The sequence below is a fragment of the Cricetulus griseus genome, chromosome 2 (assembly GCF_003668045.3).
Source record: "Cricetulus griseus strain 17A/GY chromosome 2, alternate assembly CriGri-PICRH-1.0, whole genome shotgun sequence".
NCBI lineage: Eukaryota > Metazoa > Chordata > Mammalia > Rodentia > Cricetidae > Cricetulus > Cricetulus griseus.
The window spans coordinates 453,085,193-453,100,497 of NC_048595.1; the positions used below are offsets into that span (position 1 = coordinate 453,085,193).

A 15,305-nucleotide genomic window follows, 5' to 3' on the forward strand; every position below is an offset into this window, starting at 1 on the left:
GTCCAGGTCTTCCCTAGCCCTAGGAAGTCGGCTAGGTCTCTAGCACCAAGCGTGACTTTTCTCTTAGTGAGTGGGACTTAGTCCCAATTGGATAACTTGGATTGCCAGCCACATATGATCGCTCTCCTTTGCACCTTTATGCATTTCTTGTCAGGCAGGTAATTGTCCTGGAACATAAGATGTTGCACCAGGATGAGACTGGTTGCTTCCTGCTCATGGCAGCTTGCATAGTGTTTTCTGGAAGCTAGACTGACAGAAAGAGGCTTCCAGGTCAGATCCAGCTATAATTAATGATCTGAGACTGGTGTCCTTAGTGTGTGGTGTCTTTGGCAGTAGAGGCCCATCCTTAAGAGAGGCTACCAAGGACTGACTACACTGATAATCTATATGGTTTTAGGAGTCACTTGGACTACACTGACCAACCATGAGAAGGGAGGTGTTTTGTTTTTTCCCTGACAGGTAGAGGGGTTTTGTCAGGTCCTGATTACATGGAAATGCAAGCTCCGGCCATCATTTTCTAACTGTCCTCTGAGACGAGGAGTAAGTGAGGTTTAACTTCTGATGATAGGTAGCGGGGTTTTTGTTCACCTATGGCTCTGTTAGGGGAGGGAGAAGCTCCTTAGGCAGGAAAGGTGGCTTGCAAACATAGCTACAAACTGTTCTTGATGTCGGGCAGAGTTTAATACTCCCGGGTTACATAATTGATCTGATTCAGCTTTTTACTGATGGACTTTAGGTTGTCAGTTGTTTGGATCCAGGTTTTGTGGAGCTTGAAGCTTATAAAATTGGAAAAACATCATTAGCACCACAATATAGTTAGCTTTGGTTATTGTGTCTGTGATAACATGCTTGCATTGTTGTCGTTATGTACTTGTGTGTTTATACATTTCTATTAGGTAGAATTTCTTCAGACAGGGTAGTAGTTAAGAGAGGGATTCAGGGTTTATTCTGCTTGGGCACTAATACCAGACTTTGAGTTATATCAGCTGTATGACCTTTGCCAAAACCTTCACCCTTTCTATGCCTTAGTTTCTCATGTATAAGTGAGGATAGTAATAATTCACGGTGATGATCATATGAATTTAAGTGCATATTAAAAACACTCAAATGCTAATTATGTCACCCTGTGATTTTTTTCAGATAGTCATGTATAGTATTTATCTGGTTTGCTTTATAATAATTTAAAGATAAAAAGAGTAAGCCATTAAAAAAAAAAAACTGTTGTGTTTGCATGTAAAGCCTGTATAATGGCATTGTGGCGAAGAGCACTTGGAAATTAGCAAGTAGCTCTTACATTTGCTAAGTCATTGATATGTAAACTGTAATTATTAAAATGTATTTCTCCTTCACTTAATTCACTTACTCAGGACTTTTTTTTTTTTTTTAAAGAGAATAAGTAAGAAAAGGAAGGTGCTTTGTTCAGTTAGCTTCATTCTTTTCAGTCACTGTCTCTCATGCTTTGAAATCTGTCTAGTAAAACTTCAGTTCCTTGAAGTTGTTGTTTCTTATTTCCCGGGTGTTTAAGAGAGTTGCTGAGGCAAGAACTGTCATCGGTAAAGAACTGCTTAAGTGAGTGATTGAGAAGAGAAGAGAAATTAAACATAGAAGGGATAAGACAAAGGTGGTCGAGGCGAAAGGCGGGAAAGAGGAGACTGAAGTGACGGAGCCCCGCCTGTCGTCTCCTCCCCCTCCTCCTCTTTTGGATGTTTGCTGTTCACATCCGTGGCCTTTTCCTTGCTGGCCCATTCTGTTTGTCTTACTTCTTTGTTTTCTTTTTTATTATCTGAATATAGTCGTATATTTCCAAGCCTAAGTAGTCTGTCACTATTTGATCAGTCTGTAGATGGAGATTTAAACTGGAGGTTTTTGTTTGATTCATTGAGCTTCTAGTGTTCAGCATCACTGTGGTTCTTTTTCAGAATCTCATTATTGAATTGCTCTTTCCCGTTCTAATGTATCGTGGACAGACAGTGTAGAGGAGGTGGCTCTTGACCCTGCGACAACGATGGGGTGGTAAGAGGTGATTTGGCTCTGTAAAATCACACAAGGCAGAGTTTTATAAACAACAAAGCACCGTGTATTACTTACTTAACTTATATACAGCTGTTTAATAGTAACTTGAAGCCTTTAATTGAAATACGGGTTTCTTTTTTCTATATTACAAACTTTTTAAACGATAATGTTTATTTTCTGACAATTACTATATCAATAGTATGAAATATCCTTTGGAAGGGAATTTTAATTTTATTGTTTTGTTTTATGGACTAAAATATGAACTGTTTTGGAAAAGGTCCACGTGCTAATGGAAAGAATGTATATTCTGTAGTTGGTGGATGGAATATTCTGTACATGTCTGTTTAGTTCATTTGATACATAATATAATGTTAACTGTTTTTGTTTGTTAGTTTTGGTCTGGATGAGCTATCTGTTAGTGAGAATGTGGTATTAAAGGATCCACTATTACTGTGTCGAAGCCTGGCATTTCCTTTATGCCCTGTAGTGTTTGCTTTATAAAATTGAGTGTTCAGATTTTCAATGCATATGTATTTTCCTGTGTATTGTTCCCTTTATAATATGTTGTAATATTCTTCGTCTCTTCTGATCAACTTGGGCTTGAAGTTGATTTTTGTTGCATATGAGTGCAGCTCATCTGTGTGGCGTGCTGAGGATTTTTGTGTGCTTGCCATATCATTTTCTAAATTCTCACTTCCAGTCTGCATGTGTTTTTGTTGATAGGGTGAGTTTCTTGCCTGCAGCCAACTGTGTTCTTGTTTTATAATCCAGTTAACCACCTCCTGTCTTTTAATGGAAGAATTGAGTCTATTTATATTTGGGATTATTATTGAAGGGTAATATATTAATTCCTGTCATCTTTGGACATCTTTCCAGCTATTTGAAATAGTCCATATTTACTATGCATCTTACAGTTTTTATGGTTTACTGAATTATGTGGGATATTGTATAATGCTGTTTTACTGGTGTTGATTTCTTTTGGCTTCTGTTTATCTTGGAAAGTCTTTGTTTCTCCTTTCAAAATCTGGGATTCTGGTTATAGTAATTTTGGCTTATTGCATGTGCTCCTTCCTGGCCTTTAGAGTTTCCTCTGAGAAATCTGCTGTTATGCTAATGGGTTTGTATTTATAAATTTCCTGGTGCTTCTCTTTGGAACTGTTTTTTTTTTTTTTTAAGATTTACTTATTGTGTATATACTGTTCTGTCTGGATTATGCTTGCAGGCCAGAAGAAGGTCCCAAATCTCATTACAGATGGTTGTGAGCCACCATGTGGTTTCTGGGAATTGAACTCATGACCTCTGGAAGAGCAGCCAGTGCTCGTAACCTCTGAGCCATCTCTCCAGCCCCCTGTTTTGGAGCTTTTAATGTACTCACTCTTGTGTTCTCTTGGTGCCTTAATTTTAATATGTTCAGGAGAAGTTCTTTTCTGGCCAAGTCTACTTGAGGTTCTAAATGCCTCCTGCATGGGGATGCCCGTGTTTGAAGATTTCACAAATCTTCTATATTGTTTTACTTCACAGGTTTACTATTTTTTATTAGTTTTTGAAAATCTCATACATGTGTATCTTGATCATATTAAATAGCCCCTCAGCCTCCTTTAACTCCCTCCAGGAACTCATCACATCACCACTGTTACGCAGCTTGGTAGCGACAGGAACTCATCATCACTGTTACTCAGCCTGTACTGTTACTACACACTGGTAGCTGTGCTGTTTTTAATGACTGCTCAAAGACTTGGTCTCATAATGATACCATATATCTTGTATGTCCTGTTTTTAAAATTATTTTTATTATTTTTTTGTGTGATCTGTGGGTTCTTCTGTGCCAAGCATGCAAACAGTCAGAACACGTCTTTATGAAGTGGGGTTAATCTTTGTACATATCTGTGGTGTCAGGGCTGGTTTGTGTGTCAGCTTGGCATAGGTGAGAGTCATCAGAGGAAGGAGTCTCAGATGAAGCCTCCATGGGATCCCGATGTAAGGCATTTCTCAATTAGTGATCAGTGTAGCAGAGCCCAGCCCATGGTGGGTGGTACCATCCCTGGGCTGCTGGTCCTGGGTTCTATAAGAAGGTGGGCTGAGCAAGCCAGTAAGAGGCCCTGGCCTCTGCATCAGCTCCTGCCTCCAGGATCCTGCCCTGTTTGAGTCCCTGTTTTGTCTTCCTTCAGTGAAGAACAGCAATGCTGAAGTGTAAGCCAAATAAACCCTTTCCCCCACAAATTGCTGTTTGGTCAAGGTGTTTTGTTTTTCTTTTTCTCCAGCCCTAAGACAAGTGGTATAGATTCTAGAGATCAAATCAGAGCGTCAGGTGCCTCTGCCCTTTGGCATCTTGCTGGCCCATCTGTTGGCTTTACTTCTTTTCTTTTTTATTATCTGAATACAGGGGTGTATTTTCAAGACTAAGTAGTCTGTCACCATTTGATCAGTCTGTAGATGAAGATTTATGCTGAGATTTTTCTATTTGATTCATTGAGCTTTTAGTGTTTGGCATTACTGTGGTTCTTTTTCAGAATCTCATTATTGAATTGTTCTTTCCTATTCTGTTTTACATTCCTTAATGTAGTCAGTGGTTAATTTGTATCCTCTTTAAATTCTTGATTAGAATTCTTTGTCTAGCATGTCATTCATGTAGATATTTGTAGAGTAATTTACTAGGAAATTAAGGACTTTCGGAGAATTCATGTTGGCTTGTTTCTCATGTCTCTTGTGATTCTGTGTTTAGATTTATAGCTCTGTATAGATGCCTAAATGTAAAGAACATCTCTCTTATACTTTTTAATGTTTTTATTAGCATACATTATAATATTGATGAGGTTTGTTGTGTTTCATGTATGCATGTATGTGATGTTACAAAGCGTGGGTCTACAGAGAGGGCACTCTGGCTCATTTTCTACTAGTCAGCAGTGTGTTTTCGGGAAAGGGAACCATCCATATCCAATCCCCTGCAGGTGCTATCTCTCTCCAGTCATCGGCTGCTCTGCTGTTGCTAAGTGGTGGATGTCAGAGCAGGGCACTAGGTGCCCTCTAGTTGTGGCCTCCTGGAGCTGGATTGTCAGCTGGGGGCTGTTGTGTCCTTTATCTGTAATATGTGGGAAGGTTTGGCTGGGATTAGGTCATGGGTAGAGAGTGAAGTACAGTTTTTCTCATCTGGATGGTGTGGGGCTCAGCAAAAAGCCCTTCCCCAAAGTTGCTGAGGTGCTGCCTTCAATCCCAGTGGTGTCCAGAGAGGAAAAAACAAGCCGCATAGGTTCAAATCAGATACAGAAGTTCTGTGTGAGCAGCTACAGCACCAATGAGAATAGAAAAGAAGGACAAAAATAACATAGAGTCTAAAATGTTAAAAATTGGTAAAATAAAGCCAGGGAGAAATGGAAGAATGATGTGTGAGGAAACAGGTCAGAGAGAGGGAGAATGAATAAAAGTCAGTGCAGTTAGAGAAAAGCAAGAAAAACAGTCAGCAAAGTGGAGGTGTTTGGGAAGTTTTTGTTGTCAAGGAGAAGCTTCTGGAAACTAGTGGGCATGGCGTGGGGTTGGCATGGCAGGCAGGCCTGCTGTATGCATTCTGCTGGCCAGTCTGAAGGCATGCTGTTCTAGCAGGGTTGTCCGTGTTCACAGGCTTGCCTGTTTGTACCACAGCCCCAGTTGTCTTCAGATGTGCGTGGGCTAGTCAGGTACACTCACACCAGAGACCTGTAGTTTGTGTGTCAGAGGGCATGGTAAATGTCCAACATGCAGGTATTTCTGAATGCTTGAGTGAGTGGGGGAGGGAGTGCTGGCCGGGCAGATCTGTAGGGGATAGGGAGAGCACGGGGATGTGGTGGCCTTCCGGCCTGGGTGTCAGCACTCAGGCATGGCCAGGCTGAAGCACATGCAGTTGCTGTCACTTCTTTCGAGGGCAAGACACCCTGACTACGGTTCCCTCTGGTTGTCACTCTATTGTTGAGACCTGTTGTTAGGTTTGTGACAGAATTTCTCCCCATTTTACAGCTGTGACTCATGGCATCCCCCATCTTGTCCCTACCGCATGGCAAGAGTGGCCTGAGGAACCCTGACTTGAGATTATCTTAAGTGTTTCGTTCGATGGATGCCCTGAGTAGTTTGGTTCCTGAGGTCAGGAGCCTTCTCCAGATGGCACCACATTGTCACATCCTGAGTGATGGAAAACTATGCAGGGTTCTTCTCTATGTTGTCCTCTAATTCAGGGGCCATTTGGGGACTTTAAACCCTCCACTGCCTTTAAGGCTAGTGGAAAATATGGCTTTGTCCTCTGCTGGGACTACAGCTCTTGGTATATTTGGGTCACCTGCATTTTCCACCACTGTGCGCAGAAGGCCTGGGGTCCTAACTCCCTGTGCTGGGCAGCTCTGGTAAGCTCTGGTAGGTGACCATTGTTACCTTCCTGGGAAATGGCAGACACATCTTCTTCCCAAGAGATACTAATCCCATTATTGGCTCGTCCTGTTCAAACATCCCTCAGTGTCTTGCTTTGAAAGGCTGAAGGTAAGTTTAATATGACATAATAGGGTGTGTGTGTGTGTGTGTGTGTGTGTGTGTGTGTGTGTGTGTGTGTGTGTTTATGGTAGAAATATTTCCATTAGGACTGAATCCATTTTATTCATCCATAAATTATTTGGTCCTTGAGTACATATTAATTTTGTGTATTAAATTATCTTTGACTCTAATGCAGAGGATACTTCTAAGTCAGTATAATAGGTGAACATTGTACTTTATCATTAGTTTCAGCCGCCAAAGTACTGATTCTCACTTTCTCTAAAATAAAATAAATGTAGTAGTATCTATCATAGAAGGTTGTTATAAAGAGTAAATAAAGTAATATATGCAAAATATACTGATTACCACTTAACCCTACCAAAATGTAGTTAATTTATAATATATGTAGTGCATTACTTCAGTCCCCCCCAAAACCCCAACAATGCTAATGAAGCAGTTGTTTCTGTGCCAGAATTAGACGAGAAAGTAGACGGAGTTTCAGATAAAGGCGTGAATGTGTAACACAGAATGCAAATGTATGTTAATCTGAAGACAAACAGTGATCTTTTTACAAAAGCATTCTTTTTCCTAGGACATGACACATATTTAGTGCTTTTTATCTTTCCTGTTCCCCCTCAATTTTAGGAACTTTTCCGATGTGTTCTTGCACACCTGTAATCCCAGAGAGACAGGTGGATCTCTGTGTTTGAGGCTTGGTCTACACAGTGAGTTCCAGGACAGCCAGGGCTACAGAAACCCTGTTTACAGACAAACAGGAATAAGACTGTAGATGATCTCTTCCCAGAGAACTAACTTCCCCAACCAAGCTTCCAGACTTCATTCATAGATGTGCGTTTCACTCATAGCGTGGTGACTCTTCACGCCACATATCCTTAGGTCTGGTGTCCCGGACTTTAACTTTGAGGATTGAAATGCCTTCTGTGCCACCCAGTAGAAAGTAAAGGAGCTCATTTCTGTTTAGCATTTGGAGCATGGTCAATGCAACCAAGGAACTGAAATTTCACCTTGAAGCAGATTCCAGGTGGCTGCCGTTTTGGACTTTGAGACTTGAGATGTTTGCATGTTCTCTGGGCATATGCAGAGCAGCATATTTAGTGTGTTATTGACAATGGCGCCCCCTCCTTCCAGGTTGAAGACTTTAGCAGAAGAGCTTGCACAGACACAACAGATGCTCTTAAGCAAGGAGGAGGCCGTCCTGGAGCTAGAGAAGAGGATTGAAGAATCTTCTGAGACCTGTGAAAAGAAGTCTGAGTGAGTAGAGAAAGACCATCAGAAGGAATACAGGCTAAGGGATGCAGTTTTACAGAAGTGCTGGTTACATGCTCTTGCGGATGTGCCGTTCCCAGAAATGGAGTTTTCACATTCAAGTCGTGGGATTTCATGTAGTTACATCATAGGACTCTGGAAAACTGTTCTTGTATTTCTGTAAAATGTGATGTCTGATGGCTAGTTTCACGTCAGCTTGTTACAAACTAGAGCCATCTGAGAAGAAGGAACCTCAGCTAAGAAAAGGCCCCCACTAGACAGGCCTGTGGACAACCCTGATTAGGGATTGCTGTGGGAGGGCCTAGCTCACCGTGGCAGTGCCACCCCTGGGCTGCTGAGCAAACCGAGGAGGTCATGCAGACAGGCCTGTAAGCAGTGCTCCTCGATGGATAAGGAGTGCTCCTCCATGGCTTTTGCTTCAGCTCCTGCCTCCAGGTTCCTGTCCTGCTTCAGTTCCTATCCCGACTTCCCTCAGTTATGGGCTGTTACCTGGAAGTGTCAGCAAAATAAACTCTTTCTTCCCCAAGTTGATTTAAGTCATCACAGCATAGAAACCCTAACCAAGACAGATATGTCCTAGGAAAGTGGTGTTGTGTTTGTAAATGTCCCGTTAGATGTCTTCATGTTTTAAGAGTCTCAACACTTCACAAGGAAGCCTTTGTTAAAAGCTGTCTTTGTTCTTCCACATGTTTTTTTTTTTTTTTTATGAGACTTACTGTAAATCCCTTTGTAAAATAATACAGAGAAGCACTAGAAATTGGCTGCTATGTTAAAAGGCATCAAATCAATTAATTAGAACACACTGATCTACTTTACATATAGAGGTAAATTAATTAGAACACACTGATCAACTTTGCATGTAGAAGTCAACTTCAGGTTTACTTTTTTTTTTTTTTCTTTCCTAGTGTTTGTCTACCTGATTTCTGACTTGAAAATATCTTTCTGGGTCTTTTGGTTTTACTTGTCTTAGTACATTTCTGACTTTTGACATATGGGTATACTCCCTCATGCATGCAGGTACAAGAACCTGTGTTAGATGTGTCTACCTGTTCATGTGTGCAAGTACGAGAATGTGTGTTAGTTGTGTGTACTCTCTCATGTGTGAAGGCACAAGAATACATGCATCTGTGTTTTTGGTAGATGTGTGTACTTCCTCATGTGTGCATATACAAGAATGTGTGCATATGTGTGGAGACCAGGGTTTGATGTCAGATGTCTGCTCGCCACCTTATTTTTAGAGGCATGGACGCTCATTAGGCTGGGACAATTGATTCAGCTCAGTGGACTGGCCAACAATCCCCAGGGAATCTCTTGACTGTCTAGTAGTGGGATTATATAGGTGCTTATATCCTTGGCTTTAGAGGCTTTCTAAATTTTAATTTATTCTTTAGTAATTGTGTGCATGAATACAGTGTGGATTATATTGACACGTGTTATTATATAGGTGCTTATATCCTTGGCTTTAGAGGCTTTCTAAATTTTAATTTATTCTTTAGTAATTGTGTGCATGAATACAGTGTGGATTATATTGACACGTGTTATTATATAGGTGCTTATATCCTTGGCTTTAGAGGCTTTCTAAATTTTAATTTATTCTTTAGTAATTGTGTGCATGAATACAGTGTGGATTATATTGACACGTGTTATTATATAGGTGCTTATATCCTTGGCTTTAGAGGCTTTCTAAATTTTAATTTATTCTTTAGTAATTGTGTGCATGAATACAGTGTGGATTATATTGACACGTGTTATTATATAGGTGCTTATATCCTTGGCTTTAGAGGCTTTCTAAATTTTAATTTATTCTTTAGTAATTGTGTGCATGAATACAGTGTGGGTTATATTGACACGTGTTGCTCCCTTTGGTTCATCTCACACTACCTTATCCCCTTCCAGCTTCCTGTCCTCTTCTTGTTATTCTCTTTTTCTCTCCCTCCCTTCCTCCCTCCCTCCCTCCCTCTCTCCCTCCCTCCCTCCCAGTCAGTGCTGCTGGGGTGCACCCAGGTGCAGTACACGACCCAGTGGGCCACAGACAACCACCACACTGCTGCTGGAGACAGCTGTCACTTCCAGTAGCTCCTTCACTGAGGGGAGCCTTCCTTCTCCAGGCTGGGATAATGACTGGCCTCATCTTGGGCAGGTCTGTGCTGTTGGCCACAGCTGCTGTGAGGTCATGAGTGTCCCAAGGACATAGCATTGCAGCAGTCTTTCCTGACTTCTGACATACACTGTTTCCACTCCCTCTTCACAGTGTTCTCGAGCCTTGTGGAGGGAAGCGTGTGACCTGGATGTCCCGCTTAGGACTGAACATCCCATGATCACATGACTTTCCGTGCTTCTTCTGGTTGTTTGTATTAACCACCACCCACCACATAGAGGCACTCCTGTGGTGAAGGGTAACAGTTACACTTGTCTATGAGTGCGAGCATACAGATTAAGTCTGTGCCCCTTCGGCAGACTAATAGTGGTCATGCCTGTGACCTTATCAGCCACAGGCTCTTGGTCTTGATTGCAGTTGCAGGGATGCGTTTCCTTCTATAGGACAGGTCTTAAGTCCGCCTAGAAAGTCTCAGCTTACCACCATAGCATTCATGCCACTATTGCACACATGGGTGTTCTCGTCAGGTCGTTTGCAAGGTTCACGGCTGTGTCAGACTGTTGAGAGGTTTTCTCCTCCAGTAGCCTGCAGAGTGTGATACTGCACTGTACAACCTACCCAGCAGGAAGGGAGCTTCGAGGTCTGTCTCAGCATGATTTCTCCATGCTCTGTGATCACAGTAGGTGATGTTTTTAGTGCTAGGGCTGCATTATCAAGTTCCAGTGGGTGCTTGATTGAACTCAACCAAGAACAGTTGCAGTAACCTGTTTTTGTGGGTGCTGGATTGAACTCAGGTCCTCTTGCAGTGTGCCCACACTACCAATTGAGCTATCTCCCTAACCCTGCTCTCTCTCTCTCTCTCTCTCTCTCTCTCTCTCTCTCTCTCTCTCTCTCTCTCTCTCTCTCTCTCTCTCTCACCCTGTATACATGTATGCATGTATGTATATGCACATGGAACCAAAGTTTAATGCTGGTTATCCTGAATCTCTCCATGTCATTTGTGGGTTTGTTTGTTTGTTTGTTGGTTGTGTTTTTTGAGTCAGGCTCCTCCATTAATTGGGGTATGCTGGCTGACCAGTGAGCCCTAGGAATCCTCCTGGATCCTTGCTCCTGCCACCTAGCACCAAGGTTACAGATGCACAGTAATGCGCCTGGTGTTTATGCTGGTGCTTGGGATTGGAGCTCATGTTCTGATGCCTGCAAGGAGGGCACGGTAAGGAGAGCTGCACCCCTCCCAAGCCTGTGCATCCTCAGTTTCCCTGACAGTCGGTAGTGACGCCTTGAAACTACAGCAGTGGCTATCGATCAGCAAGGCCTCCCCAGTCCTGACTGCAATGTAGAATCTTCTTGCTCTCAGACCCCCATTACTACTTTTAGATCTCAAAGCTCTCAAGGGTTTTGTGATGTGTTAGACTCTCTGATCTACACTTGCTCTTATTTTTTGCCATAACTTCTCAGATATTCCCTACTTCAGTCAAATTTCTAATCTTCTCGCTTCCTGTATTGTTGTCAGCTTATGAACTTTGCATCACAGAAAACTCTAGAGCATGAAATGGCTTTTTCCTTGTTTGGGGGGAGCCAGATACCCAAATTTACACACATTTCCTCTTGGGACCCATCCTTAATGCCGTCTTTTCTTTTCACAGTAGAGTTTGCTTGTCCTAAGTCGTTTCTTGTGATCTTATAAAGTATTACCATCTTTTGTTTCCCCAGAAAGTTTGTATTATTTTATATATTTTATTTACCCTCTTCTTCCTCCCAACTGGGTCCTTATACTCACCTTTTCAGTGTTGACTCCAGAAGCACCAGTCTTTAACACCGGCACCCTCCCCCATCTCTGAGGTACTGGGTACAGGCTTGGCCGACACCTGCCAGGCAGCCCTGAGCTGTCACTCAGCTGTACCTCCAACACGGAAGCCCTGTTTATCCTCAGCATTTCCCGTTTATCCTTTGCCTTCTCCACGCTGAGTGAGAACTCATTCTAGGAGTACTTTGTTTCCTCAATTAACATGGAATTTTCAACCCACATTTATCTAGCTCTTGCCCCATTGCTACAGAAACCAGAAGCTCAGAGGTTACCCATGAGCTGGAATAGGGCAGCTGTCTTTCCCAACCTCTTAGTCACGTCTGGTTTTGCTTTTGACATCTAAGATGTCAAGATCACCCCTGTTTGTGTCACCCTTGCTAGCTCCTGTTGTCAGGGTGGGTGCCTCTTCTCTGGGTGTCCTGAAGATGACTTGTGCATATTATTGTCACTTACAGTGGCCTGCACGGTATGCCTATTTGAAAGTCGTAGAAGCACTCCCACCTGCCCCGTCCAAAGCTGAATCAATCCTAACGCCCCCAGTGCAGCTTCGGCTTCCCAGTTGGCTTAGTCATTATTTGGTGAATGCCAGCACCATTCATCTTCCTCTACCACAGAAAACGGACATTTGATGCCGTGTTTGTTTCTACAAATACTGTACAAAAGTTGCTTCCAGCTATGTAAACCTTTCCCCACTACTTAAGAAGCACTGGGTAGTTTTCTTACCTCTAGACTATACAAGGTCCATTTCCCTGCCTTCCCAGTCATCAATTTTTTTTTCTGTACCAACATAACCCACCTCCACTGAAGTACAAGCTGGCTCCCAAATCTTTCCTGATGACAGTTTTTCCCAGGTTTGGACGGGATGGCTGCTCTCTTTTGCAGTCTTTAGTCACCACGGAGTAGACGAGGTTTCTCTGCATTGTGATCCTTTTCTTTTTCTCCTGAGCACCCCTCCTATTCTGTTTTTTCTTTGAACATTTCTCCACCTGCAGTTGGCGGTGCTGCCTCCTCACACGTGCCTGAGGGCGTGTGCCGTTAATGGTCCCCGCAACGCGGCTGCTGTAGAGCTGGGGGGCGTCTCTGGGGCATCCAGCCGCCGCCTTGGCCTCTAGCAGCTCAACGCCGGGGACGTACATGGTACATGCCGGTCCCGTACCGAGGCCGGTCCAGGCAGGGCACCCTGGAACAAGAGGTACCCACAGGTAGGGGTGGAGCTGACCTCGGCCTTCACCCAACCTCCCGCGGAGGCCCTGCGGGCTAGTAGAATTCTCAGGAGTTAGAAGGGTTACCATGGCTGGGGTTTCAGGGGTGAGTCCTGGTGAGCCCGGTTATGTGGCCATTGTTAACCTGAGTACTTACTGCTAGCTTCAGCGTACAATATTAAAATATGAAGTCTGTTTATGCTGCCCTCTGCCCTCCCCGCCTGTGTCCTGGACTGCTATTAACCCAGCTCCTTTTGTGCAGATCTGTTTTCCTACCCAAGTGGAGTCATATTGTGTGTCTCTTTTTGGGATTGGCATCCTTCCTCGGAGTTCCTTGAGATGCTTTTATTCTTTGTCCAGCTGCTGTAGTGGAGTCGATAAAAGCAGCACATACTTCCTCTCTCACAGTTCTGGTACCTAAGGTTGAAATATGCTATAAATAAATGGTTCTCATTGAGGCCATTCTAAAAGACGTCTGGTCATTGTAATACGTATTTCCCTAATGACTAATGTAGATCATCCGTAAAGTGAGCCGTTTATCATCTCTGTATCTTTTGTACTGAAATACCTGATTGCCCAGCTTTTTCCTATCCCTTAAGTTGCTTGCTTTATTTTTTTATTATGATTGGATTATTTTTTCTTTTATTTTTGAGTTTATAACATAATTATATTATTCTCCCTCCCCTTTTCTTCCCTTAAAACTCCCCCCATATACTCCTTCTTGGTCTCTTTCAAATTCATGGCCTCTTTTTTTATTAATTGTTCTTACATGCATACATATATATATTCCTAAATATAACTGCTCAGTCTGTATAATATTCCTTGTGTGTGTATGTTTTCAGGCCTGGTATTTGGTACTGGATAACCAATTGGTGTGCTCATCCCTAGAGAAGCCTATTTCCTCCACTCTCAGTATTCCTTAGTTCCCTGTAGTTCTTTGTGTAGGGTGGAAGCCTTGTGGGTTTTGGCCTTGGTTGACTTTGGTGTGTCCATTGTCATTGTCCTTGTTCAGCTCTTGCTGGTGAGAATTCATAGACACTATTAGGAGACAAAATCTCACGGCAAGCTCCCCAGTCCTCTGGCTCTTAACGGTCTTTCTTTTTTCCCCTCTCCTCAATGTTTCCTGAGCTTTAGGAGTGGAAGGTTTTTGTAGACATAGCCATTCATACCAGACTCCATAACTGCATTTTGATTGGTTATGGTTTTCTTTAATGATCTCTATTGCAAAAAGAAGTTTTCTTGGATGAGGGGGGTGAAGGCTACTCTTATCTGTGGGTATAAGGACAAATACTTAGAATATAGTTAGGGATTCTATTGGTTTAGTAAGTACTGGCTGTAGGTTTTCTTCCAAAATCCATGACTCCACTAGCCCAGTGAATGGGTTTCTGGTACCAGGCATAGTTTCCCTCTTGTTGAATGATCTTAAGTCCAATTAGAGATCTGTTGATTACTGCCAAGGTGTGCATGCCACTAGTATACTCTCAGGATTATTGTGCCATGCTGGGTGTTGATGTAGTTCATTGGATCATAGCTTGGTAAGACTTGATTGTTGTACTCCTAGGGACGCTTGCATGGTGCCTTCTAGTACCCTGAAAGCTAACCTTTGGGGAAAAGGCATTCAAGCCAGTTCCAGCTCGGGCTGCTGACCCTGGGTCTGAAGTGCATGGTGTCATCAGTAATAGGAACTTACCTTAATTTCTGGGGGCAACCAAGGGCAATAATAGAAAGAAGTCGGATGTTTTGGGAGTCCCCTGGATGACCCTGGGCAACAACTCAGAAGAGGGCTGCTTATGCCTAGTGTTAATGCTTTTGTTAGATGGTCTTCAGCTCTTGGAGGAAGCATTGTCAGCCCAGATGTGAAAATTTCATTTAAGCTATACACATATATTCATAAGCATATGTGCATTATAGCATCTTTTAGATAGTTGATAATAGGAGTGTTACTTTTAAATATATCCAATAGTTTGTCTACAGGTGACAAATCATTTTTGAGTGATCTTCTGGATGTATATGAAAATGTATTATGACATCTTACTTGATATATTAATCATTTCTTGTCCTGTTGTCATAGCCATTGTGATTTCTGTGGCACTTTGCTTTTGGTATGTGTGTTAGGAGGAAACCCTCCACAAAGTTAAAAGAGTATAGTGAATATAATCATTTCTAGGGTCCAGTAATAGTTTTTTTCTCACAAAAATGATTGTCTTAGAAATTAGCATTCTCTGAATGAATTTTATGAGACCTAGAAGTGCCAGTTTATTGCAAAAAAGCAATTACCAACTAATACACAAGCCAGCATGAATTTACTCAGAAATCTGTACAGATTTTAAAAATAGGTCATAGATTTACTGAATGGTGATGATGTACATGGTAATTATCACATTGAATTCTGCTGTTTAGAGCCATC

General features: G+C 42.4%; 1 protein-coding gene across 9 annotated transcripts in view; it reads left to right on the forward strand.

Moving 5' to 3' along the window:
* Fer (FER tyrosine kinase) overlaps positions 1-15,305 on the forward strand; it is a 261,687-nt gene that overhangs the window by 62,361 nt on the left and 184,021 nt on the right. For all 9 annotated transcript variants that reach the window (XR_004768769.1, XM_027397739.2, XM_035441167.1 and 6 more), the window contains exon 8: positions 7,654-7,776. Coding sequence is in view for 8 of the 9 variants with exons in the window: in XM_027397739.2 (XP_027253540.1) it covers positions 7,654-7,776 (123 nt within the window). In the remaining variant the exon portion in view is untranslated. The remainder of the gene's footprint in view (positions 1-7,653; positions 7,777-15,305) is intronic.